The following is a 25,365-nucleotide window of genomic DNA, read 5'->3' as shown; positions in this document are numbered from 1 at the left end:
AAAAGAGTAAAGAATAGCGAATAAATAATTAACAATTTAGAATTCAATTTTCAAAAATTTCTGAACGTTAATTGATCGCAGATAAAAATTTATAAAAATAATCTTTATTTTATAATTACGTTTATTTAATATCATTATAGAGTAGAATAGCATTCAGCAGTAGACATATCATTTCCACGCATGCATGATCCATATGCAACTTTATTTCCCTATACTATTATACGCGTGTATATTTTTATTATATATATTACTATATATAAAGTATATAAAACGAATAATCACTAATACATGCATATCTGATATAGGCGTTTAGATGGCGATCGATGAAATTCATAAATATCATGAGAAGCTACTGGAGAATCGATGTGAGTGACTGTTGGTAAAAATAGCTCCCTCGTACCTAATTTGGATGGGAGAGCCAAGTTTTGATAAAAGCTACCCCGTGCGGCGAGGCAGCTTTTTTTGGACGTTTGCTTCGCAATCACCCAGATATGCTTTTACTCGAGAGCATGAGTATCAATTTTGGTGAAAAAGTGGTTTCAACAATTATTATGAAAATGTATAAATGAGAAATATATTGTTGCGTATTTAAATTTGATTTAACTTTCTCATAAATTTCTAGTCAAAAATCACGACTGGATTGGATATTTAAAATTATAGAGGAACAATTTAATTCTGAACTTAAAATCTATATATTACATAATGCGCGTATCTCAAAATCAAGAGAACATTTAGCTGATTACATAGAAATAAAGTAAAGTTTTAAAAGTAAACTTCCAGATTTGTTAAATCAAATAAAAGAAAACACTCTTGAAACGCGTCTCAAAATTCTATTAGGGTCTACAGGATTTATACAAGGAAAGGATAATAAAGTGTTTCAGTATATTAAATCATATTTATAATGTCGTGTGAAATGTATATTTAAATTTATATTTGATATTGCATGTCAATTGTGTATAACAATGCAACGACGATTTAGTATATAATATTTACAAAGTAAATTAGAATAAGATCAGATATGTTGGCCTCGTTAACAACCCAGACAGAATGTACTTAATTGTACGATTACAGAGAATATCTTTTACATTAAGACAGCGAGTGATCTTAATTGTAACGTAATAATCGATCAACTCGTACGCGTGACTTCTTCCAAAGTTCATGTTAACGCAATGATTATTATTGTAAATCATTGATTACATAGACATTCTTTGGAATAAAACTCATTTCGACTTTTTTCTTGTTGCAAAAAGTTACAAAATTACAATAGATTGAATAGATTGTATCGCTATTTAAAAAAGAAATCTCAAGTAAATGTATAATTTTATAAGAACAAGTCGAATGCTAATAATTTTCTTGATGATTTGTTTTTGTAGCAGCACAACAGTTCGCATAAATTTGATCTTCTTTCTCAAGAATATTCTTACACGCAACCCAGATGTTAACTCTTCAAGATCTGTGTCGCATTTCTGACACTGTTCAATCATGAATTTAGAAGCACTTGCGGTGGACAATACCAGGGCCAGACTCGTCGTACTCCTGTTTCGAAATCCACATCTGTTGGAAGGTAGATAGGGAAGCAAGGATGGAACCACCGATCCATACGGAGTATTTCCTCTCGGGAGGTGCAATGATCTTGATTTTGATGGTCGAGGGTGCGAGAGCAGTGATTTCCTTCTGCATACGATCAGCGATACCAGGATACATGGTAGTACCACCGGACAAGACGTTGTTGGCGTAGAGATCCTTACGGATGTCGACGTCGCACTTCATGATGGAATTGTAGACGGTCTCGTGAATACCACAGGATTCCATACCCAAGAAGGAAGGTTGAAATAGTGCTTCTGGGCAACGGAACCTCTCGTTACCGATCGTAATGACCTGTCCGTCGGGCAACTCGTAGCTCTTCTCGAGGGAAGTACTGGCTGCTGCGGTGGCCATTTCTTGTTCAAAGTCCAAAGCAACATAGCAAAGCTTTTCCTTGATATCACGAACGATTTCTCGTTCAGCCGTGGTTGTGAAGGAGTAGCCTCTTTCAGTCAAGATCTTCATGAGATAGTCGGTCAAATCACGACCGGCCAAATCCAAACGTAGGATAGCATGAGGAAGAGCATAACCTTCGTAGATAGGTACGGTGTGAGATACACCATCGCCAGAATCCAATACAATACCCGTGGTACGACCGGAGGCGTACAGGGACAGAACAGCTTGGATGGCAACATACATAGCTGGACTGTTGAAGGTTTCGAACATAATTTGTGTCATCTTTTCGCGATTAGCCTTAGGGTTGAGTGGAGCTTCAGTGAGAAGAACGGGATGTTCTTCCGGAGCGACACGAAGTTCATTATAAAAGGTGTGATGCCAGATCTTTTCCATGTCATCCCAGTTGGTGATAATACCGTGTTCGATTGGATATTTGAGTGTAAGAATACCCCTTTTGCTTTGCGCTTCATCGCCTACGTAGCTGTCTTTCTGACCCATACCGACCATCACACCCTGGTGACGAGGTCGGCCGACGATCGAGGGGAATACAGCACGAGGTGCATCGTCTCCTGCAAATCCGGCCTTGCACATACCGGATCCATTGTCTACGACAAGGGCAGCTACTTCGTCGTCACACATTGTGCTATCTTCTTATTTCTGAAAGGAAAATATTCTTAATTAGAGATATATTTGATATTTGTTTCGGATATTATACTTAGGAATCTTATGTTTCTCGTAAGGAGAACGCACCGATATTACGGACAAACTAAGAGCAGTATAATGTACCAACCGCGAGGGTGAGTTGTGGATCAGTATGTAGCTACGGAGCGGCTGAGGCTCGCAGGCGCAGCGAAGCCAGATATAAAGCTCGCGTATCGTACGCGACGCTACCGAAGATGGGCACGAGGGACGTCTCCAGGGCTGCCCAATAGATCTGCCCACGCATAATGGGAAACTTACGCAGTGCTTCGACCGGGACAACGCGTAACCAGGAAACCTTTCAAAGTTAAATATTCAAACATCGGGAATATCATTGGGTGCTTGAGGGTGGACCGTCGTGTCTTTTGGACATCCCTGACTACTCGAGAAATATGCGTCAATCCCCACTGACGCTTTTCTTCTGTTTTCTTCATCTTCTTCCACTTCTCTTCTCATCATCCCTTTTATTTTAACTTCCCTCCTTATCTCAATCGTTTACTTTCCTCAACCCAACGATACATCCAAATTTGGCTATGGAAAAGCAGTTAATACTTTACCTAATTTTCCATGCAAAATTATCAACTTCTAATTGAATTTTCTTCTTCATTTTAAGGTAATATCATATTATATACTTTTTTAATACTATCTTCAGCGTTTAATTATAATACTTTTTCATTCTAACGCTGCTATTTTTACGTCATTTTTATTATAGAATATTATATTTATTTTTAATATATCGTCAAGATCTCATTTTCCTTTATGTAGAAAAGATATTATGAGAAAGATTATTTAAAAAGTTACATTTATCAATTTAGATTACTCAATGAAAACTTAACTGTAGAAAACAGTTACAAGTTTTTACTGTATTAATTTTTTATCATAATATTATATAAATAATATTAACATACTAACATACTCTAACTCATAATTATTGATTTCCATTTTTTAGCATTATTCTGCGTTTATTTTGTAACAATAAATGCAATTTCATACAATTGTATTAAATGACAATGTTTTCCATTTGTAGTTATTTATTTATAATTATTCCCTATACATATTAGAAAGTATACATTTATTTATTATATATATTTTCTGTTTACATTTATAAGTCATACTGTAGGTAAGTATACAGCTTCTCTATTTAATTCTTTGCGATTTTTTTTCGCTTTATCGTCAAATAATTAATAACATAAGAATATTAATATTAATATTTGTATTTTCTGGTTAACTCAAATTCGATCAGTAAATGCTACAACTTATGGATATAAAGTATAGGATATAAAGCAGAAGAAAAAAAAAATATATATATATATACACATGTATGTTATAAATTTAGTATACCTTATATTATCTAAGCGGATCACGTTATTTTAATCACAAAGAGATTTCAAGAAATTTTAAGAAAATTGAAATATTTTCTGCAGTTACATAATATCATATTGTATTATTTTGATAGAATAAAAAATCGCCACTTCTAATTTCTTGTAGCATCATTTCTTCCTTCATTGATATTTAATTAAACATATTTTTTAGTTTATTTTTTTCCACTAGTTAAATGTGCATTATTATTAGCTAAATTTAGCTTGAACACATTTACATCAATGCATTTTGTTTAAACATCCTCATTTGAAATATTACTCAGACATAATATAATTGTAACATAACCTGCAGATAGAAAGATAAAAGATAAGAATGAGAGTAAATTACACGTAGCATTGTAAAGAAATAAGGAAGAAAATATAGTTATAATTGGTCATTCTTTATAAAAAAAAAAAATTATACAGTTTTACAGGAGATATATTTGAATGGGACATGTGGCGCAATCTTAACGATATTTTCTAAACCAAAAGTCATATATATATAAGTACTATTAATAATGGTTACAAACAATTATTAATAAATTAACAAATTAATAAATAAATATTGAAATAAGAAAAAATTGATGATAAAGAGCAGGTATTAGAATGACTTTTGGAGAAATAATTTGAATTTTGAAAAAAAAAGTTTTACATTTATTCTACAATTACCATGAATACAGTGTGTTTCCATGAAAGTTCGATCAAGTGAATGGGGGCGACACTAAAGCATCTATAGGAGATGTTAACTAGAGTAAATGTAGATATATCTTGTATACCATTTGTCACCCTTGATTTTTTCTGAGAACGTCATCGTCCAAAAATATTGAACTACGTAAGAGAAAGATAATAAAATCGAGTGAAACTTTATTAATCTGCAGAGTTTTTTTAAGCGGCAATTGTTGAGGAGAATAAGAATAAAGTTATTAAATACAATGGATAAAACAAAAATCGATAGTAATTTCGAATTGGCACCTCTTCGGAGTTTAGATGATTTTTTGTTAAAATCAGCTCGTTTTCAAATACCAAATTTTAAAGATTTTGATAAATGGGGCAACAGAGTCGTCAATAACATGCTTTATTATCAAACAAATTACTTGTTCATGGCTGTGGTTATTTTTCTCATCGTAGGGTAAGTTCAAAGATACATTTCTTTTTGTAGAATATAATCTGCGTATATGTATATGGATACGAATATGTGCACATAGGTAAGCCATATGCATATGCATATTCACTTATAATAACCGTTACAATTAATGTTATAATATAATATTGTTAACATTGTTTTCACAGATTAATTCATCCTGTCAAAATGTTCGTTGGAATGGTAGCAATGGTAATAATTGTAGGAGGTTTCGCTTATGTATCAACGGAGGGAAGATTGATACATCAATTTAAACAACAATATCCAGGTGTAGGTATAATTGGAATAATATTGGTAGCAGGTTTTGCTACTTACACCTTAGGATCCCTCTTAGTTTTTTTACTTGGCATTTTGCTACCATTTTCAGGTAAGTTTAATCATTTCGATAACTTCTGTAATATTGTGAATAATAATTTATTAATCATTTATTACAGTTATATTTATACATGCTTCTTTGAGATCGAGAAATACAAAAAACAAAATTGTTAATAAAATTGAAGGCATCGGCTTGACACGAACACCAATGGGTATTTTTTTGGAACATCTTGGTATGCAAAATGAAATTTTTGCATAATTTCAACATATTTTTATAGTATAACATTTCTTTTTAAACGATAATAAGTTAATATGATCTAATAATAACAGTTTTGCAAAAGTATTAATATATATTAATATATATATATATAATTGATATTATCTTACACTGTGATGAATCTTATTGCTTCAAATGGATTTATTTTTTTGTAATATCTATGATTATAGTTATATACAGAGACATTAGATATATTTCTTATGTACTTATTTTATTATTCATTTTGTCTATTTATATAGACTAAACATACAAAAGATCTATTCAAATTCTTTATATTTTATATATAAGATGATTATACGATTAAGATACGTATAATTTATTTATTGTAATCTATGTATTTCATGAATTACGTCACATGATATGGAGAATTAATTTTATTTAATGTTAACAATATATATATATATATATTGTTAACTGTATAAGTATGTAAGATATTCTCACATGTTATATACCAAAGACGGAGAAAAATGCAAATTATATATTTAATCGGTAAATAGAAAAATATGCAATCTAATACCGAGACACTAATAATGCATATTTTTTATTAGATTTTTTTTCATCTATTTCGCTTGTATATAATATTCTATTTGTGTTATTTGTAAAACTGTATATTTACTATTATTAATATATTACACATATAGTAAACCAAGAATTCTAAGGATAGAAAAACATTATCTTGCTTAGTATTGTATAATTTATGAAAGACTATTATTTTTTTCAGTATATATTTCTTTATTTGATATTATATGTATCATAGAATAATAATGTAAATAAAATTGTAGCAGAGCTTTCTCTTCTTCAAGGCTTAGTGTCTATATTTTAATATATATATATATTGTTATTTAAAATGTAGTACATATATTTTATAATATTTATCCCAAAATTGTTCTTACAAGATAAACATTTCTAATGAATCATTTGCAAATATATCTATTATGCTACATAGTTCTTGTACATTTTACTAATGAAAATTATTATTTTCTTTAACGTTTTTCAATGAAATTGAATTATTTTTAATTTTGCCATCAAATTTATTTTATATATATATATATATATATATATATATATATCTAATCTTTCATTATTTTTCATTGATTGTTTTAAACAGATGTGAAGAGTGCGACGTTACGTTACCAAAAGTATTTTAATAAACTACACGATTAACAACCAGCTTTCAAATATGCAATTGTACTATATTTAATGGCTTCCATTAATGGTCATCCATAAGAATCATTACTTTCCATGGAAAACAGGCTCTTCATATAATATTAATTATATTTTATTACCCTGTAATTTATACAATCACATAATTTGAATATTCTTTTTTTTATACAAAAATGAAGTCCATAAATAAAATTTTGTCATTTATGCAAAAAAAAAAATAGACATTAACATATATCTATATATAGATATATATACGATTGATACATATTAAATGATAGATATTAAAATATATTTACAAATAAAATTAATAAATTCATAAATATAAAATATAATTTTATCAATATAACCACAAAACTTCCTTGTAAATTGAATTATAGGCTACACCTTTACCGTATTCGTAAATTAAATAAAATTAATGTATAGTATTAATGACTAAAATTAAGTCAAATGTCCTTAAAGTACGGATGAAATCAAAGAATTCCCATCGAGATTTCTTTCCCGATCTTCTTCATATTGATAACCTATAGCCTGGAAACGTCTTTCAGTTTAGGACGACTTAAGCTCGAAAAAATAGTATAAAAAGAAACTTAAAGTGTTTTAATTGAGTCTTATTCTACAGTATCTTTTAAATATACAAAATGCAGAGTATACGATTTATAATCGTAATAAATTTTGCTTGATATTACAATTGGATTGACTAATATTTTGGAAGAAATATTTATATATTGTAAGGCACTTCATATGACTTTTTTTTTTTTTTTTTTTTTATGCAAATGATGTGGATATTTGTTAACGTGACCACATATAAAAATACATCTGTTGCCAGTGTGGTAAATATTTTTGTATCGGTTCTGTTAAAAGTTTAGCCAAAGGCACTTTTCTAGATAATATGTTTAACATTGCTATTATTTTAAGACGACTGTAATTATCATAAAAAGGGGAACGTAAAATATATAACAGTATACTTAATTTTCTTTGATAAATTTCATTCCATTCTTCTGTATTAAGCGCAACTGCTTGTCCATAATGATTAAATAACTGTAAACTAAAAAATATTATTTATTAGTTTGAATTTTTTCTTCTTTCGTATAAATATTTTGGAATAATAATAAAAAATTCTTTGCTACCTAAATAAATCAATAATTAAAGACAAAAACCATGGTTGCCAATTCATTTTTCCAGTTGCAGATAAACAACAAAGATGAAACAATGGTTTTACTATATAAAGAGTCTGAAAAGAAAAAAGAAAGGGAAAAAAGGAAGAAATTATCAAATATAATAAGGAAACATATGTGTGACAATAAGAAACATTAAATATATTGTAATTTAAACAAACCTCTGCCAACGTTAACATTCGTTTAGATATAAAAGCATTATCAACGTTTTCGTTTTCATCTTTCATGGACGATATTGGTGTCCAAATTCTTGTTTCTATAGATCTAGAAGTTTTAATACTCCTGACTACAATACCACTTCGTTTCAATTGAAATCCTTCTTTCATTTTAATATCTTTGTCGTATGTTTGGTTTATTTTCTTCTTATTAAGCGGCTTAATGGAAGGACTTTCAATTACGTTTTCTTTGTAAACATGTATCAAATACAATCTCATTACAGCTCTATAAACGAAGAAAAAAGATTTTAAATAAGAACTTTTAACATTCAATGGCAATATATTTGATTGTAATAAAATATATAACGAGAGGCTTACTTAAATATTTGTATAAACACAATAATAAGCCATTTTCCAGATTTTCCCCAAATTCTATGGGCAGATACCTCGAATAAAGCTTCCGTATACTCTAACACAGTTAACCAGATTTTTATTTTTAATTGCAACTCTGGTATCTTCGAATTCATATATTTACCACTGGATATCAATAAATCATTAAACAATTCAATTAAATTTGGTATGGAATAAATAAGTTCAGATGCTAACGTAGAATTGTTATATCGACCTATAAGAGAAGATTTGTTAGAAAATAGAAATATCCTAAGAAGAAGGAGAAATAAAAATAGACAAATTTAATACCGGCTGTAAAGTAAGAAAAAATCTTACTGTACTCTCCAAGTCAGCCAGTAATTGTGGATTACATTGCACCCAATGTTTATAAGATAGAATCAATTTAGAAAATCTTGAATTGATGGCATTCATGATTGATTAGACTGATTAGATTGATTAGAATGATTGGTTTAATTAGAAGTTATCTTTTAATAACTAATCAAGTTATTGTTTATTCAAAAATAAATAAACCTTTTGTGTATATATATATGTATATGTATCTTCATGAATGATCAAATGAAAATTTCGCTCTATATTTTGTTCCTAATTGAACTTTAATATTTACGATCAACTTGACAACCCAAGTGACTGACAAGATGACTGTCCAATAATTTATCTTTCTAAATTGGACGACAAACATTGACAAATAAACTGAAAGATGTAATCAACCATCTTACCAACCTAGAATTACACGATATACATCGATGCATCGAAAACTTGATGCATCGAAAAAAACATCGATGTATGTTTTAAATGAACATCCCTATACCGACCTATTGACCAAATTGCAAATTAGTATTACCAACTAGAGAAGGGGAATTTAAACAATCATTGGTCTATTTTTGGACTGTTATGACCGATTATGGGGGTAAAGATAAGGAGTAACATCTCTTATGGGAGAAAATGTGAAAAAGTGTCCAGCTTTTTCTATAAATAATAGTTCAAAAACCTTCCAGAATGGCGCTGGTGTAGACAGAAGGTATGGTATGAATGTAGCAATCGTGGTAGCAATTGTAAATGAATTGAAGTATGCCGAGTTATGCAATAATGAGTAAATATAATCTTAAAGAATTATCATGAGAAAACGTGTAGCTAGAGTGATTTTATTTCGTGAACTGTACGTTTATTGATTTTTTTATCATTTAATTTTATGAAAAAGTATGTGAATAACAAAACAGTTATGGGTAAAATTTGTGTTCCTTGTTTATTTCTCAATCTTACTCTATTAATATTTGGCGCTTCCTTTAAAATTTACCCTGTAGCTACTGTGGCGCCACCCTAATTGAATACATTTTGGCGGACACTTTTCATATACAGAGATGTTACTATAGATCAATGAATTGAAAATATCGATTTTCCGATTAATCGATTACAGATCGACATCCCTGATACCAATCAACCCGCCAAATATTCAATTTTACGTATCATAATATAGTAAGACGATAAATAAATAAACCAAGATACATTGAATATTATCTTTCATTTGCTTCTTTTTCATGAAATTCAATGACATGTATAATTCTATTTTAATTTAAATTATTTTGAATAATTTGTAATGATTTTTTTTTGTCACCACGTGCATTTGTCCTGCGACTTTTAAACATAACCAATATTGTTGATCATCAAGTATTACAATATATATAAGTGATAAATATATAAATGAATAATGGAGGAACCAAAAGAAATGATAGATGAGAAAATAGAAATACAACTATTGACAAACGTCATCGACAAAGGTAAAGGAATTCTATAACATATTTATCATATATATTTATTTATCTATTATACAAAAATCTATGTATCATTTTTCTCTTAGCATGCGACGTAGTTATCGTGAACAAAATATTAGAAGGAGAATACGAGGATGTAATTATTGAAATAGTAACTACCAGATTATCTAAATCGCTTAATAATAATGATGATTTACAAGAAATCATATACAAGGATATAAAAATGAATAGAACAGATAGGAATGAATGGTTATGCTTAAGTATAGCAAGTTTGTTCTATTTTATTAAATGTAATTGGACGGGTCCGATTACGGATGATGGAGGAATTGAATTATTATCAGTTAAAAGAGAAGAAGCACTCAAGTATTTATCTTTGCACGATGAATGTAACGAAAACGTTAAGAAACCAGAGTTTCTTTATCTTTCCAAAATAATATTCTTTAATAAATGTATGCAAAAGAAATATGCAAGCTGCATGTGGTGGTTATTTAGAACCAATCTATTGCATCAGTTTATATTAGAGGAAACTTCAGGGACGATATTTGAAGAAACACAAATGTTAATTGCTGATATCGATAATTCACATATTTTACAATCTACTTTCTGTAAAGTTTTGTTTAATCTTGAAGTTGCACAATTTTATTTCTACTACAAAAGAATAGAATATTCAGAAAGATATTTAGCGCGAAGTGAAGAAATTGCTCAAATCAAAATGAAATTGCAAGGTGCTATGGGTAAGCGAACAAAATATCAAGAAGAAGAAAAACCGCAATTATTTTTAAAAGTCAATGTAGAAAAAGAGGTTGCATTAGAGACAAGATCTTGTAAAAATTTACCAAAGTCTTTAGATTTAAATGATGAAGTAAGACTAGAACGTATACAATTTTCTACAATTCAAGATGAAACTAAATTAGGAGTATTGGGAGAAGCTATTGTTCTGGCGAGACAGTAAGGATTTTTCCTTTCTCTTTATGTAAACAGATTTTAATAACAATGAATATGTCTCAATGAAATGATATTTTCCTTGTTCTGTAGTACCCAGCTTCAATTGTCTCAGCCAAGAGATAAACTTACTGATGAAGAAATTATTCCATACGTAATTGTGAGTATAATAAAGTAATCTTTTTAAAAGTTCATTGTTGTTATATGTAAGATAATAAGAAGAAAAATTTATTTGTTTACAGAAAGTAATCGATAATACAAAAAATTGGTCACTAAAAATAACAGCTCTTTGTCGTCGATGCACTTATGAAGCTAATGACAAAAGAACAGTAGAACGATCGATGCTACAAGCTGAATATTTATTAAAAGAAATTCATGATTGTAATGTCCCAGTCACAGAAAGACTGGACATATTTTTTGCCAGCGGAATGAAGCCTATGTGGATGTTGGAAAAAATGTTAGCTAATCTCATGCTTAGTCTCGGATTAGTAAAAGGGGCTTTAGACTTGTTTATCAAGTTGAAACTTTGGGAAGATGTTATAAATTGTTATAACATTTTGGAATTAAGACAAAAAGTAAGATTTTCCCTAATTTATATACACACATCAAATATAATATGTAAAATAATATTTTTAAATAATATTATATGAAATATTTTCAATGATTTTAATAACAATCTAGTTTAATTCTTATATAGGCTGCAGAAATTATACGCCAAGAACTTGCTAAAAAAGCATCTATTAAATTGTGGTGTTTATTGGGAGATGCAACTGGTGACGTAAAGCATTATGAAACAGCATGGAAATTATCAGAGGAGAAAAGTAGTCGTGTACAAAAACATTGGGGATTCTTTTATTTTGCACAAAAAGACGTATGTACGAATTAAATTATTATATTTGTACAAAATTAGCTCTACTAACTAATTATTTATTAAACCTATTTTTTAGTACGCCCAAGCTATACCACATTTAAAGTTATCAGTCGAATTAAATAATATTCAAGAGAATGTATGGTTTAGACTTGGCTTTGCAGGATTACAAATGGAGGATTGGAAATTAGCGGCAATGGCATATCGACGATATTGTGCTTTAGAACAAATGGTTTGTCAATGTCATCATTTACACGTGACTTAGAGTTAGACGATGTTAGATTATACTTCCTTTATGTGTATATTATTCTTTAACATGAATTTCAGAATTTCGAGGCATGGAACAATTTAGCGAAGGCATATATAAAATTAGGTGATAAATACAGAGCATGGAAAGTTCTTCACGAAGCGATCAAATGCAATCACGATCGTTGGGAAGTTTGGGATAATTTGATGGTCGTTTCCATTGATTTGGGACAATTTTTAGAAGTATTATTATTTTTATTCGTCTTATTATAGTATAAAACATATATAGAGTTAAATATTAATAATTCGTTCATTGCAGGTAATAAGATGTTACAATCGTATTTTAGACTTAAAAAACGAACATTTAGATATTCAGATTTTAGAAATATTAACGAATGCTATTGTAAATGACATTAAAGATGCCGACGGCAAATTATGTAGAAATTCGTTACTTGTACCGACACTTCAATTATTCGGCAGAATTACATCTAAAAATACATTTAATAATTCAGATCTTTGGAGATTATATTCTGAACTAACGCTGCTTAAAAAAACGGACGTTGATGATCAGAAGGCTATACAATATTTACAAAAAGCATATCGTGCTGCTGTTTTAGACCCCAAATGGTACCAAAAGGAGGATACAACTCTATCTGTTTTACAATTGTGTTGTAAATTATCTCAAACGTATTTACGTTGTTCGTCTTATTGCGAAGATAACATAAAGTCGAAAAAAGCATTGCTAGGCAGTGCTAAATTAATATTACAAGGAATTGTCAAAAAAGTCAAAGACGTATATTCAGAAAATGCTAAAGTAATGATAAGTTTACAGGAAGTTGAAAAATACTTAACAGAAATTTTAAGTCAACTGGAAAAAGTATGCCAATTAACGGCCGACAAGTCTTGCTAACATTTTATAAGTGCTAATAAATTATTTTAATTGCTACAAGTTACACTTGTAATAATAATAATAATAATAATAATAATAACATTGCTTAATGCCAAAACCAGAAATCAGAATTTGTGAAGTCAATGTTGGATATATTGTACTTCAATATAGAAATCGGGTCAAGCCGTCTAACAAATACTTTTCTCATTTCAATATTTTGTAATTGTCTATAATTATCTGCAAGTCTGTCTTCTCCATTTGATAATATCCTAAATTTGTTCATCTAACGGAATATAATATTAAATGACAAGTTATTTATGTTATTATTTTTAAAATAAGAAAGAAAAAATAAGAAATTAACATAGAAATATACCTGCTGATATGAAATTTTTACTGGTGTTGAAAAAATAATCCATGTTACTGTTTCGCTACATGGTGGTACCGTCAACGATCCCTTATAAGTATAAAAAGTATCTGTATTTGTTGGCATTAAAGAAGACAGAGTAATTGAACCGTTCATATGTGTTTTTTTGTTCACCCATTTTACATCGTTTAAGATATTCAATATGGGTTTGAGATTTTCGTTGTCTTGTTCCTGTAACTGAAGACAGTTTTACGATTAAATTTAATCGTTTTTGTCATAAAAAAATTTTATCAATAAATTGTCCTTACTTGAAAAAATATTCCTAATACACTAAGTCCATCATGATAATTCAGGGCATGAGAAAAATTAGAATAAGCTGCATTTCTGTGAATTATATGCATTTCCATTGGGAATCTGCAATAATATTCATAAATAATATAATTGTAAAGTAAAGAAACAAGTCCAATAAAATCTTTACTATATCTAGTACCTAATATTATTGAATGTATGCTCAGATCCTTTATTATTTTTTGCACCCCAATGAAAATGTAAACTTTCCATTTCATAAATTTGGCCTTTCTTCAATATAGCTCCAAAAATATAAGGTATTTCTGACTGGTTTCTTGATATACTATGGTTAATACTTAAAGTAACTAGAAAAAATATTTATAAATTTTTTGACAACTTAATTATTATGTATTTATATAATTACCAGAGTGGCCATTATTTTCTACTGTAACAGGAAATGGAAGCAAATCGTGATATCCAATCATTTCCAAAGCAGGTAAAGCAAGCGGGATAGATTTAGAAGATGACAATGCTATAGGAGACTGCAATTTTCCAGCGCATAACTTGAATCGTTGTGCCCATGTGTGTTGATCTGTGTTGTATGATCAATTTAGAAAGAGTCGTTATAATATAAACGTTATTATAAACCTAAAGTTTACCTCGTTTTTTATAGCCAAAATGACCAAGAGTTAGTGGTACTAGAAAGAAAATAACGTATCAATGAATTTTTGATGCATTCAACTTTAATAGCTTATCTACTTACATAAAATCAATAAAATCATAATAAAGTAAAACTTGTGCATCTGTAAATATAAATATATAAATGTTAATGATAGTTTATTAAATAAGAGATCAAATTTTAATTAGATTTAAATAGAATTAATGAAGTATAATGGATAAATTATTTACCTTGGCTCCCATGATATTACTGACTGTTTTGACAAGATGCACTCACTAAACTGAGAGTCGCATACTGTTACTGTGCTTATTATTCATTCCTTTCTTTATTCATCATGAATTCGATAAAGCAGATCATTGTGTTGCAAAAACATATCATTGAATACAAATTTGTATAACAAAAGTTTTATTCGAGTCACATTTTTATTTCTCTAATAAAGTTACAAATTATTCACATGGTTAGATAATATGTATATTTAGATTATCCTAAATATAAATTATACAAAATATTTGAAAAATGTATTTTATAAAAGTGATCATCTTCGAAATGTTATTTTCATTTGTAAATTAATATGCATAATATAACAATTATCTACATTACCATTTACAAAATGTATATAATTAGCATTCATTTTAAACATCTGTCACTTAAATAGCACCATATGTAACAATAGATACATGGACAACAAAATTTACATATGTAACAGACATATTATATAATTACAAGTTTACAATATAAAAGAATATTTCTTTAAAAAGTTACAATTATTAAAATTACAAAAGAAAATCATATCCATATAAAAGTAATTAATTATCATTTTATTACTTTCCATAATTTTATTTATTTATTTATTTTATTGTAATTTTTCGTTGTATTCGATTGTAGGCACAAATATCTGTTATGATTTGAATTATAAAAAGTATAGACAAAACCCATTTTCTTAGGCATCTCACGGCATATGAATCTCTACTGTTGTTTCCAATACTAATTGTTCAGCGGTGACAGAAACAGCAGATTCACGTCTTTCTTGATTATGAGTATTATCTACAAAAATCACAAATACAAAAATTTTGATTCATTGCTTAGCAAGAGCTATTATTAAGTTACCTGTACAATTCTTGTCACACTTAATAAGTTTTTGTCTTTCTTGAAATCGTCTTATATTTGATTCTATCAATACTGGACCAAATATCCAGTATCCTAAACAACTTCCAATGACAAGAACAATACTAATATATACATTATATGTCATAACTGCCATCATAAGCATATAACCAAGGATAGTATGAATAGACCAATGAAGTACTTGTAATATCCATTCACCGCAGCTTGCACTAATGATGGTAAATAATCATGTTAAGTGTTAGCTTGAAATTATATTAAAAATCAATTTTTTAATTATATTTTTCTTTCATTAGAAAGAAATTTACTGTGTACGGATTATTTATTATAAGAATTATTATTGTACAAAGTAATACCAATTCCTAGAAGAAAAAGAAGTAAATGATCTTGGCGAAATTTCAGACAATAAAGAAGAATTCTCTGAAGATTTAGAAATGGACTTTGATTTGAATATCGCTATTTGTTCCAATTTAATCCGAGATATTTTCATAGCCTCGTACAATATTGCAAGACTAATTAAACCTATACAAGTAGAGATAAAACTACTAGCAGTTGAAATATTGTACCCTGGAAACAAGAATGCACCCAGGTCTTCTCCAAACCAATACCATCTATGCATCTAGAAAAATATTTACAATATGATGTGCAATTAATTGTAAACGATGCTAAAATTATATTTACCATAATTGCTTGCAGTATCTTTTAAAAGTAAAAATACATGTTCTTATTAATACACTGGTATGATAAGAGACATACATATCTAGTTGATCACTCATTCTAATATCTACCTAGCTTTACCCATAAGACCAATGTTTATAATTACTCGTACGTAATTGTAACATTATCAAATTACAAATTCTTTAATACTTATCACTAAGATCACGTTTCAAAATTAACGATAGAGTAAATAAAAAATGTCTTTATTCAATTCGAGTTAAAATGAATAAGTAAAAGATCTTAAGATTTTAATATTGATAATATTTTCAAGTAAAAATGTTTAAATTAACATTAAAACGAAAGTTTTCAGGTTAGACATCTAACCTCTAAAATCACATACTTTCATACATACTTGTATATACATATATACACTTAACAATTATAATGTTATTCATTATCATTTACATTTTATTGAGAAATTAATGCATAATATTCAAAATAAGTAATATCAATGATCGTTTTTGCGAATGTATTCATTTATATAATACATATTCATAAACGTGTGGATTTCCATGAACTACGCATGCGTGAGTCTATGCATGCGCGAATCTATGCTTGCATGAATTACGCATGCATTCTCTTTATGCAAGTATGAGATTCTATACGAATGGCCATAACAATAAGGTTATAGGAAACCGATAAATAAATAAATACTTTTACTCCGAAGAAAAATGAGCAGTTTCGAAGAAATGTCTTCTATATTGTGCTTGTGTGTTGTTAAAAGAAATAAATTTTTTTACCAGGTAAGTCAAGTATCTGTTCATCCTTCTATGTTCGAAATTAAAGTATAAGAATTATTGATATTTGTTTACATTTAACATTTAACATTTAACAATAACAAATGTATGTATTTTTAATTAAAATATTTATTAAGTTATGCATATAGTCAAATAAATTGTTTCAGATTGATGAAGATAACATTAGAAATAAATTTAATTTAACAAGTTTTCAGTCAACGAGTGCCATACTATCAACAAGTAGCAGATTTATCTAGAAACCATTCATATTGTAATTTATGTTGCATTTACTTTACAACAATTTGTACCATTTACAGATTATATGGCTATCAAATTGATCCATTAGAATATTTGGTGTAGCAACAGCCTTTGTCAATCATCACAACACTGTTATAAGCTTTTAAAGACAAGGCAAATGGAAGACGTTAAGAGAGCTTTGACATACTCTATATAAATAATTTTTTATTGGATATAAATGAAATATTATATTTTATATCTCTCCTAATATGCTTTTGCAGAATGTTGAGATTTAAAAAGTATAGTTGACAGGTGTATTGGATAGAGTAAATATATTGAAGAAGTATTTATTAGTTGTACTTAAATTTCTTTTTCTAATAAACAAAATTTTATAGAAATAGAATAAGATTTCTTTGTGTGTGTGAGTATTTAAACATTGATAGAATGATAATTTATACAATAAAAAAATATTTTATGTGTATATAATTTATTTTTATGCTTTATTGGATATATCTTTGTTTTGAATACTACTTTTAGAAATAAACATATTATTGTGTGAACTTTGATATTGGTTTTTAATATAAATACAGATATAATATGTATTATAAAAAGTTGCACCAATTAATACTAGAAATGATATTAGTCCTAGTAGCTCTGATGGATAAGAAGGGAAATGAATACTTCCTAATGACAATGTTAAATGTAAGGTTGGTATTAAGGAAGAAATTAGGAAGGACAATAGCGCCATCTACATCGTTCCTACGAGCAAGCGTGGCTAATCAAAGCACCAAAAGGTAAGCCGTAAGGGCTGTTTATTTTTGGGTTTACTTTGGGCCGTTCGGTCCTACAAGGCTTTTTTCGAGTAATGTGCTTCCTGGTCGTGTCGGATCATACGTCGTACTTGAAAATCAGTTGACGAAGCAGCGATGACCACGCCAATGTAGGTGAAGCCGCGGAGAGGCCGTAATGTCGGGCATCTTGCTTAGTAAAAGCCAAAACTCCATTGCTCCCTCTGCACCCATTCGCGTCTTTCTAACCAATTGCCAAACGGCCACTAAGCACAAATGTGATACACATACGTATATACCTATGTACATACGTCTACATATGATACACGTGCACACATATTGCATACATATATATGTACGTATACATGGAATTATTCCTTCATATCAATGCACGTGTATTGGTGCATCTGTTCTATTGTATATACAACCTTCTCTATTTCTCTTTCTCTCTCTCTCTCTCTTCTTGTACGCGCGTGCGCGCACGCACGCGCGCACGCAATCTACACAAGAATAGCACGCACACGTATTCGTTAAGATACGATTTGCGACTCTCGCGCACACGCGCATATTCACGCATTACACACGCGCTCTCTACACTTAATTAACGCGACGGTGGTGGCGGCGGCAGACTCTTGGTTCACTAAATTAATAAAGAATAGTTTTCTTCTATTTTTTCCTCCGCAGAAAAATGAGCAGCTCCGAGGAGGTATCTTGGATCTCGTGGTTTTGTGGCCTCAGAGGCAATGAGTTTTTCTGTGAGGTAAGTCAAATATTTATCTGCTCTGTTCCCTTCACAATTAGTTATTCTTCAGCAATCTGTCAATAAAGCAATAATAAATCTTTAACCAAATTTAAATATATTCTTATTATCATCAGCATCGTAGTAATCATCGCTTGATGCGCTTGGGAATGATAATAATGGATATTTACTTATATTTCTAACTTTGGGAATAATGTAACATTGCTATACGCATTGCTATGATCTATCATATCTCAATTATTTTTCCATATATTTTTCTTCATTTTAATAGTATTACTCTTATTTAGAATTATATTGTTTAATGTTTTGTATTGTCATTAATGTATGTATGTACAAACCTGTAATCTATATTTGTATACATAGGCATACGTATACTTATTGAATTGTTTCAGGTCGATGAAGACTACATCCAGGACAAATTTAATTTAACAGGGTTGAACGAACAAGTGCCGCACTACCGACAAGCATTAGATATGATATTAGATCTCGAGCCTCGTAGGTGAACCCGTTGTGCTAAGTTCCTTGCATTCATCTGAAATACATTATTGTACATTAGTTCTGATAACTGCTTTTTATTTATAGTAGATGACGATTTAGATGAAAATCCAAATCAATCAGATCTGATCGAACAAGCTGCAGAAATGCTTTATGGTCTCATTCATGCACGTTATATCCTAACAAATCGAGGAATTGCTCAAATGATTGAGAAGTATCAATCGGGTGATTTTGGTCATTGTCCACGTGTATATTGTGAGTCTCAACCAATGTTACCTTTGGGTCTGAGCGACGTTCCAGGAGAAGCGATGGTTAAAAGTTATTGTCCAAAGTGTATGGATGTTTATACACCTAAAAGTTCTAGACACCATCATACCGATGGAGCATATTTTGGTACAGGATTTCCACACATGCTGTTTATGGTTCATCCAGAATACAGACCAAAACGTGCAACAAATCAATTTGTACCTAGGTAATTTCTATCGTTTACTTTTTTATTTTTATTTTCTTATGAGAATAATGAAATTATTTATCGAGTATAAAAAGTATAATATAACTGATTTCCCATTTAAATGGCATTTGCAGGTTATACGGCTTTAAAATTCATCCGTTGGCATATCAAATGCAGCAACAATCTGCATCAACTTTCAAAGCGCCACCATTAAGAGGTATTAATTACAACAATGGGAAACGCTAAAAACACTTTGACATACTTTAGATCATTTTTCATTATTCATAATGCAATTCCTAATTTTGTCCCTGCGATTAAATAAAATATTATTTTTTATATCTCTCTTCATACATCTGTGCAACTTGTTGCGATAAAGGCTGTTTCTTAATCTTTCGGATTGTACGATACAGAAACCTCCCAAAGCTTTCCAAGTTTATCTATAAAGAAGTATTTATGTATTGAAAGAGAGCTAGAGAAAAAAGAGAGGGAGAGAAAGAGAGAGAGAGAATGAGAGAAAGAAAAAGAGAACAAGTGAGAATGAGACAAATCTATCAATCATACAATTGATACGAGAAGGGAGAATATTGGCATTTTTATTTCATTTATCAAGTAACAATTTACGTTTACATACAAAATCATATTTATATGCAAGAAAAGGGATAAAACATACTTAGGATAATTGCTAGATTATAAGAAGGAAGATAAGAAATATGGATAGAATGTAATTGTTCGTATGAGTCCCATTGTATAATTATGACTGCTGCCAGGTAGTTCCTACGTATGACCTTACGAAAGTTGACCATTACTGGAGGAGCATTGTTGGCATCAATATCACATCGAGTAAATGCATAAAAGAATTTGTTAGTCATTTAATTTTCGAATAAATAAAACAATGAAACATAATGAAAAGACTTTTTTGTGCGTGTGATTCATTCAAAATGTTTAATAGAGAAAAGTCAGATGATGTTTACCGTTAGGAATATCAAACTAATGACATTTATTGTTGTACTTATCTTATTTTAGGCGTAAGAGTGCTCACCATACCCTGAAGATCTTTCGATCAAGAAACGTAACTTAGGCAATTATACGCTGAGCATAGCCAATTGCAAGGTCTGGTCTCTCGAGACCGTAAGACAAAAATTGATTGATTTATTTATTTTATTTTACTTATCTTATTTTATATTTTTCAAATCTCTTTACTAGTTTGATTTATTATAAAACATGTATATAAAAAAAGATACATTGGGAATATGTTTGAACTTATTTAAAAGTATTAATTACTTAATTGTGTTTAATTAAAATATCATTTTAAAATAATTTTTCAAAATCAAATCGAAGAAGAAATAAAATTAATAATGATTTATATACTTAAGGATATAATATTATTTACAATGAATAAAATTATATAAAAAAATAATACAAGAAATGTATTCAAATTATTACATTTTTCCTTATGGAACTGATCTTATATTATGATTACAATTAAAAAATTGTACATAATAGAAAAACTCTATCTGAAAATAAAAGTGCTCTGTTGATGTGCCACATAGAATAGAATAGACATTTTTATGTATGTATTAAAATATACAATTCTAATATTATAATTCGATTTTGATCAATCTTTTAATACATTTCTTGTTTTGATCATATATATTTGTAGGTTATTAATCTGAATTGGACGCGTTTCGTATACATGGTAGAAGAAGTATCGTGCCTTAATAATATCAACCAATCAGAATTTGTCCCGAGAATTTAAATAATGATGGCGTAATATATAACCGGTAGAAAATAAGAGAAACAGTTTATATTTGAAAATATGGATAATACAAGGATTAATAACAATGTATCATTTAATATAATCATTTCTTACGATTTCAATTAATTCGTGATTTTGATACGCGCGCGCGTTGATGTATTTTATCCATGCCGTATTTTCATTTTTCCCTTATATCAAGGAAACTGAAAGAAAATTGACGTTTCTATGATGCTACATGAAGAATATTGTCAAGTGCACGTATAATGGTGTTTTTAAACGAACAAAGGCACATTATACTTTTATTATTAAAGTGAAATCAATCGGTAGTTGACAAGTATATTATTTATCCTATTTATATTTTTATCCTATTATTCCAAATTTGCATATTTTTAAATTGTAAATTCTTAGTATTATTATTTAAATAATTATCAAGAATGGAAGATCACTCTGCTCGGTCAAGTTTTGGTACTGGTGGATTGCACACACGTCCAAAGCTTCAGCCAGTTCGTGTTAAAGCCTTATTGAATTTTTGCGAAAGCGACGATGAAGAAAGTGAAGACAAAACAATAAATTTAGAAAATGAAGCAGACCACGATTTAACCCAAGATGTATGTCACAATGATTTCTACTCCGAATCTGTATATCTCTCTGAAAATATCCATGATCAATCAAAAGAAGCATACATGGGTAACAACAGTACACCGTCCAACTCTTCTTTCAAAGGACATTTACAAGCTACTAGTAGTATTGGCTCATCATTGAAAATGAATACTATTCTATGTAGTAATGTTAATAGAACCGATAACCAGGAAAAAGAAATTAATCAGAAAAATAATCATGAAACAATATCTTTGGGAAGTACTTATGCAGAGAATATCAAAAGCAACGATTCATCGAATATGACAAGTCATGGAAATTTTTTATTTCTTGATATGAAGAAAGATGAAGAAGATGCTAATTTAAGATTAAAGTTGTATCAGAAAAATGTATTAGATATTAAAATAGATGAAAATGTTCCAGCAAATATCTATGCTGAAGAGAGAGAAGGAAATGCGATAGTGGAAGAAGATATTTATAGAGAAACATTTAATCATAAGAGTGAAAATAAAGTTGGTAAAAATACTAATTGCGATATGGTCTCTAGACTGGTCGATGACAAAAGTACATTGGGAAATATTAATCCTACAGTTATAAATACATCTAGATCTAAATCTCCTATGAACGAGGAGAAGCACTTGGAAAATGCTTCTTCTTTCGAGACTCCATCGACTAGATCATCCGTTCATTCCGACACAGTCCTTTCCACATTAATGCAGAATAATGCAAAACAAGTGCCTTTGCAAAGTAGAGGTTTATCTGTTTTATCTACGCCAACTCCTGCCAATTCGATATTAATGCAAGTAATAAGAAAGAAGGATGATACGCCTAGGTTATTAAAATAAATTCAATCTAAATGAATAAATATGACGTTACGCTAATTCTTACTATTTTCTTTCTCCTTTCTTTCAGGTATCCTTATCAACGAGAAAAACGTATAAGACAACCCTTAGGAATTACTATGAGCTTAGATCAATCTAATCCTGTTGATAACTTGCCCATCTACTCGACAGAATCTAAAGTTCGAACGTTAAACAGTAAACAACTGTCGAGAGTAGAAGAAGCTGAAGTTGATAGCAATGTAGCTGACACACTACATAGAGAGATCAATTCGGATAGAAACTGTATAATTAAAGAAAACTCAAAGAAACTAGAGAACAAGTTTATACAGTCACTCGTTAGTAGTTCAACTGAACAGTCGGAAATTGGACAAAATGATGGAAGAAAGAAAAATAGTCTGAAAGAAATAGCATTTGTTTCTGATAAACATGCTACATCCACCTCTAAAGAAGAATTTATGAATTCAAAAGAACAAAATGTCGTTTCCAACGAAAAAAAATAGAAGAGAATATAAAACAAGTTGCAGATACAATATCTAATGTGCAATTTTCAATACCATCCAATTTCTCCTGTTCCATGGAAAGATATAAGAAGATAACGGTGAAAAATAAAGAATATTTAATTCTGGGTACTTTAGGACGCGGTATGAGCGGAGAAGTTTTACGAGTACAAGACTTGGTGTCATCTGAATTACGAGCAATCAAATGCGTCAATTTGAGCCGCATGGATAAAGAATCGGCCCAAGGATGTTTAGAAGAAATTTCTATGCTACATAAACTGCAGGCTTCCTGTATAGTCAGGATGTTTGATTAGTAAGATTAAATTTTCAATATGATCATTCATATGAAAGACATAAAAATATTGTATATGATAAAATGAATTATATTTTTCTAGTGAGATTAAAAATCCTTTGGTCTATGTAGTAATGGAGATGGGCGATACAGATCTTAGTCGTTTATTAAAACTTACATCACAAGAAAAACAACTTCCATTAACAATGATTCTTTACTATTGGACGGAAATGTTGACGGCTGTTAAACATATACATGACCACGGTAGATAAAATTTGATCTCTTATCAAATCTAATATTAAATGATATATATAAATTATGTATTTGAGAATAAAGAAATAATGACAAAGTTTTTTTTTCAGGAGTCATACATTCAGATTTAAAACCAGCTAATTTTTTATTGGTGTGCGGTCGTTTGAAATTAATAGACTTTGGTATTGCTTCTAGCATAAATGCGGATATGACATCTGTTGTGAAAAGTTGTCCAATCGGTACTTTAAATTATATTAGTCCAGAAGCTTTAATGGATATAGGAGAAAATGGAGATTCTCCTAATCACAATGTTAAATATAAAGTTGGTATTATGCATTTGTATTGAGAAAATAATAGTTTATAATAGAAGTGTTTTATGTAACATGAATCTTTTAATAATGCATTATTCTATTTTATCGTATAGATTAGTTACAAATCAGATGTGTGGTCTTTGGGATGTATTTTATACGGTCTTGTATATGGACAAACTCCATTTCATCACATACGTTCTCAATGGGCTAAGGTCAATGCAATAACGAATCCAAACCCAAAGATTGCCTTTCCAACGTCTATTCTTTTGTTTAATAAGAAATTTGAGCCACCCCCTATTTTAATCGATGTGATGCGTAAATGCCTTCAGCACAATCCTAAAGCTAGACCAACGGTAGCAGAACTTTTACAGATACAGTATATACCTATCAATCAGAATGCCAAACCTCTATTACCTCCAGAGATATCTCCAAGCATTTTAGTAAAGATAAAGCATGCATTAACTGAAGAAGAATGGAGAAGACTGACGCAGGTCATGATATTTAAATTATTATTACTGATTTTATATATATATTTTTATCTAATACATTATTCTACTATTTGTTGACTATACTATCATACCGTACAGTCATATTAAAATTAATATTATTTTTAGGTATTGGAAAAGAAGGATGTTGAATAAGCAAAGAGTATTCCTGTTACGTGCTGATGGTCACAATTCATTGTACATAGAATATATATGTATATATTACTACTTGCTAATTATATATATTCTATATATATATATATATATATATATATATATATATATATATATATATATATATATATA

The 25,365-nt window shown here is 29.5% G+C and overlaps 9 protein-coding genes across 14 annotated transcripts; 5 read left to right on the top strand and 4 right to left on the bottom strand.

Moving 5' to 3' along the window:
* Positions 1-895: 895 nt before the first annotated feature.
* On the bottom strand, positions 896-2,870 carry LOC107067814 (actin 205-like). Its single transcript, XM_015323653.2, has 2 exons — positions 2,731-2,870; positions 896-2,637 (listed from the first exon to the last, which is right to left on the bottom strand). The coding sequence occupies exon 2, from the start codon at positions 2,617-2,619 to the stop codon at positions 1,489-1,491; it is 1,131 nt and encodes a 376-aa protein (XP_015179139.1). The 5' UTR covers positions 2,620-2,637; positions 2,731-2,870; the 3' UTR covers positions 896-1,488.
* Positions 2,871-4,766: 1,896 nt separating this feature from the next.
* Positions 4,767-7,152, top strand: Jwa (PRA1 family protein Jwa). Its single transcript, XM_015323659.2, has 4 exons — positions 4,767-5,166; positions 5,328-5,545; positions 5,613-5,726; positions 6,879-7,152. Exons 1-4 carry the CDS (start codon positions 4,970-4,972, stop codon positions 6,932-6,934), a joined length of 585 nt encoding a protein of 194 aa, XP_015179145.1. The 5' UTR covers positions 4,767-4,969; the 3' UTR covers positions 6,935-7,152.
* Positions 7,153-7,516: 364 nt separating this feature from the next.
* On the bottom strand, positions 7,517-9,493 carry Pex16 (peroxisomal biogenesis factor 16). The gene is given in 6 exon segments (XM_015323657.2): positions 7,517-7,979; positions 8,062-8,165; positions 8,271-8,550; positions 8,643-8,889; positions 8,964-8,984; positions 8,987-9,493. Coding segments are annotated over 6 exon segments (1,008 nt in total). The 5' UTR covers positions 9,087-9,493; the 3' UTR covers positions 7,517-7,723.
* Positions 9,494-9,742: 249 nt separating this feature from the next.
* On the top strand, positions 9,743-13,561 carry LOC107067813 (tetratricopeptide repeat protein 27). Of its 2 annotated transcripts, XM_089171886.1 has the most exons (9): positions 9,813-9,831; positions 10,342-10,450; positions 10,531-11,392; positions 11,480-11,546; positions 11,629-11,961; positions 12,084-12,257; positions 12,334-12,486; positions 12,582-12,743; positions 12,820-13,561. In XM_089171886.1, the coding sequence occupies exons 2-9, from the start codon at positions 10,381-10,383 to the stop codon at positions 13,408-13,410; spliced, it is 2,412 nt and encodes an 803-aa protein (XP_089028012.1). In that variant the 5' UTR covers positions 9,813-9,831; positions 10,342-10,380; the 3' UTR covers positions 13,411-13,561. The 2 variants fall into 2 exon arrangements, with proteins under 2 accessions (XP_015179138.1, XP_089028012.1); XM_015323652.2 differs by having other exon boundaries at positions 9,743-10,450.
* On the bottom strand, positions 13,496-18,500 carry LOC107067818 (carbonic anhydrase 2). Of its 2 annotated transcripts, none has more exons than XM_089171889.1 (8): positions 18,362-18,500; positions 14,805-14,844; positions 14,701-14,739; positions 14,466-14,633; positions 14,244-14,406; positions 14,062-14,167; positions 13,763-13,990; positions 13,496-13,672 (listed from the first exon to the last, which is right to left on the bottom strand). In XM_089171889.1, exons 2-8 carry the CDS (start codon positions 14,842-14,844, stop codon positions 13,496-13,498), a joined length of 921 nt encoding a protein of 306 aa, XP_089028015.1. In that variant the 5' UTR covers positions 18,362-18,500. The 2 variants fall into 2 exon arrangements, with proteins under 2 accessions (XP_089028015.1, XP_015179144.1); XM_015323658.2 differs by lacking the exon at positions 18,362-18,500 and adding an exon at positions 14,951-15,379.
* On the bottom strand, positions 15,518-17,050 carry LOC107067812 (protein SLC31A2). The gene is made up of 4 exons (XM_089171892.1): positions 16,912-17,050; positions 16,199-16,461; positions 15,828-16,054; positions 15,518-15,764 (listed from the first exon to the last, which is right to left on the bottom strand). The coding sequence occupies exons 1-4, from the start codon at positions 16,921-16,923 to the stop codon at positions 15,670-15,672; spliced, it is 597 nt and encodes a 198-aa protein (XP_089028018.1). The 5' UTR covers positions 16,924-17,050; the 3' UTR covers positions 15,518-15,669.
* LOC149032726 (casein kinase II subunit beta-like) lies at positions 17,162-18,097 on the top strand. Its single transcript, XM_089171893.1, has 3 exons — positions 17,162-17,302; positions 17,464-17,536; positions 17,614-18,097. The coding sequence occupies exons 1-3, from the start codon at positions 17,231-17,233 to the stop codon at positions 17,640-17,642; spliced, it is 174 nt and encodes a 57-aa protein (XP_089028019.1). The 5' UTR covers positions 17,162-17,230; the 3' UTR covers positions 17,643-18,097.
* LOC107067810 (casein kinase II subunit beta) lies at positions 18,131-21,392 on the top strand. Of its 4 annotated transcripts, XM_015323649.2 has the most exons (6): positions 18,131-18,327; positions 19,006-19,081; positions 19,474-19,576; positions 19,664-20,048; positions 20,162-20,244; positions 21,051-21,392. In XM_015323649.2, exons 1-6 carry the CDS (start codon positions 18,131-18,133, stop codon positions 21,074-21,076), a joined length of 870 nt encoding a protein of 289 aa, XP_015179135.1. In that variant the 3' UTR covers positions 21,077-21,392. The 4 variants fall into 4 exon arrangements, with proteins under 4 accessions (XP_015179135.1, XP_015179136.1, XP_015179134.1 ...); XM_015323650.2 differs by lacking the exon at positions 21,051-21,392 and having other exon boundaries at positions 19,667-20,048; positions 20,162-20,936; XM_015323648.2 differs by lacking the exon at positions 21,051-21,392 and having other exon boundaries at positions 20,162-20,936.
* Positions 21,393-21,618: 226 nt separating this feature from the next.
* Positions 21,619-25,339, top strand: Mps1 (dual specificity protein kinase monopolar spindle 1). The gene is given in 7 exon segments (XM_015323646.2): positions 21,619-23,212; positions 23,293-23,711; positions 23,714-24,032; positions 24,115-24,275; positions 24,374-24,585; positions 24,688-25,065; positions 25,189-25,339. Coding segments are annotated over 7 exon segments (2,511 nt in total). The 5' UTR covers positions 21,619-22,217; the 3' UTR covers positions 25,216-25,339.
* The last annotated feature ends 26 nt before the right edge of the window (positions 25,340-25,365 follow it).

The sequence above is a fragment of the Polistes dominula genome, unplaced genomic scaffold (assembly GCF_049000335.1).
Source record: "Polistes dominula isolate Pdom_NZ unplaced genomic scaffold, Pdom_raw_medaka contig_73, whole genome shotgun sequence".
In the NCBI taxonomy this organism is placed as follows: Eukaryota; Metazoa; Arthropoda; class Insecta; order Hymenoptera; family Vespidae; genus Polistes; species Polistes dominula.
The sequence above is the reverse complement of the archived record's forward strand: the minus strand, read 5'-3'. Positions and strand labels throughout refer to the sequence as shown.

Excerpts from the sequence above, each read along its gene's own strand:
- LOC107067812 (XM_089171892.1), bottom strand. Across the intron at positions 16,055-16,198 it reads TCTTTTTCTTCTAGGAATTG|TGCAAGCTGCGGTGAATGGA; the intron begins GTATTACTTTGT and ends TACCATCATTAG. Across the intron at positions 15,765-15,827 it reads GTGTGACAAGAATTGTACAG|ATAATACTCATAATCAAGAA; the intron begins GTAACTTAATAA and ends TGATTTTTGTAG.
- LOC107067810 (XM_015323648.2), top strand. The coding sequence starts at position 18,131 with ATGTATTATAAAAAGTTGCACCAATTAATACTAGAAATGATATTAGTC. Across the intron at positions 18,328-19,005 it reads GCTAATCAAAGCACCAAAAG|AAAAATGAGCAGCTCCGAGG; the intron begins GTAAGCCGTAAG and ends TTTCCTCCGCAG. Across the intron at positions 19,082-19,473 it reads GCAATGAGTTTTTCTGTGAG|GTCGATGAAGACTACATCCA; the intron begins GTAAGTCAAATA and ends GAATTGTTTCAG.
- Jwa (XM_015323659.2), top strand. The coding sequence starts at position 4,970 with ATGGATAAAACAAAAATCGATAGTAATTTCGAATTGGCACCTCTTCGG. Across the intron at positions 5,167-5,327 it reads GTTATTTTTCTCATCGTAGG|ATTAATTCATCCTGTCAAAA; the intron begins GTAAGTTCAAAG and ends TTGTTTTCACAG. Across the intron at positions 5,727-6,878 it reads TATTTTTTTGGAACATCTTG|ATGTGAAGAGTGCGACGTTA; the intron begins GTATGCAAAATG and ends TGTTTTAAACAG.
- LOC107067813 (XM_015323652.2), top strand. The coding sequence starts at position 10,381 with ATGGAGGAACCAAAAGAAATGATAGATGAGAAAATAGAAATACAACTA. Across the intron at positions 10,451-10,530 it reads GACAAACGTCATCGACAAAG|CATGCGACGTAGTTATCGTG; the intron begins GTAAAGGAATTC and ends TTTTTCTCTTAG. Across the intron at positions 12,487-12,581 it reads ATTGTGCTTTAGAACAAATG|AATTTCGAGGCATGGAACAA; the intron begins GTTTGTCAATGT and ends CATGAATTTCAG.
- LOC107067814 (XM_015323653.2), bottom strand. The coding sequence starts at position 2,619 with ATGTGTGACGACGAAGTAGCTGCCCTTGTCGTAGACAATGGATCCGGT.
- LOC149032726 (XM_089171893.1), top strand. The coding sequence starts at position 17,231 with ATGAGCAGTTTCGAAGAAATGTCTTCTATATTGTGCTTGTGTGTTGTT. Across the intron at positions 17,303-17,463 it reads GAAATAAATTTTTTTACCAG|ATTGATGAAGATAACATTAG; the intron begins GTAAGTCAAGTA and ends AAATTGTTTCAG. Across the intron at positions 17,537-17,613 it reads GAGTGCCATACTATCAACAA|ATTATATGGCTATCAAATTG; the intron begins GTAGCAGATTTA and ends TACCATTTACAG.
- LOC107067818 (XM_015323658.2), bottom strand. Across the intron at positions 14,634-14,700 it reads TTTTGGCTATAAAAAACGAG|ATCAACACACATGGGCACAA; the intron begins GTAAACTTTAGG and ends CATACAACACAG. Across the intron at positions 14,407-14,465 it reads AGAAAATAATGGCCACTCTG|TTACTTTAAGTATTAACCAT; the intron begins GTAATTATATAA and ends TATTTTTTCTAG.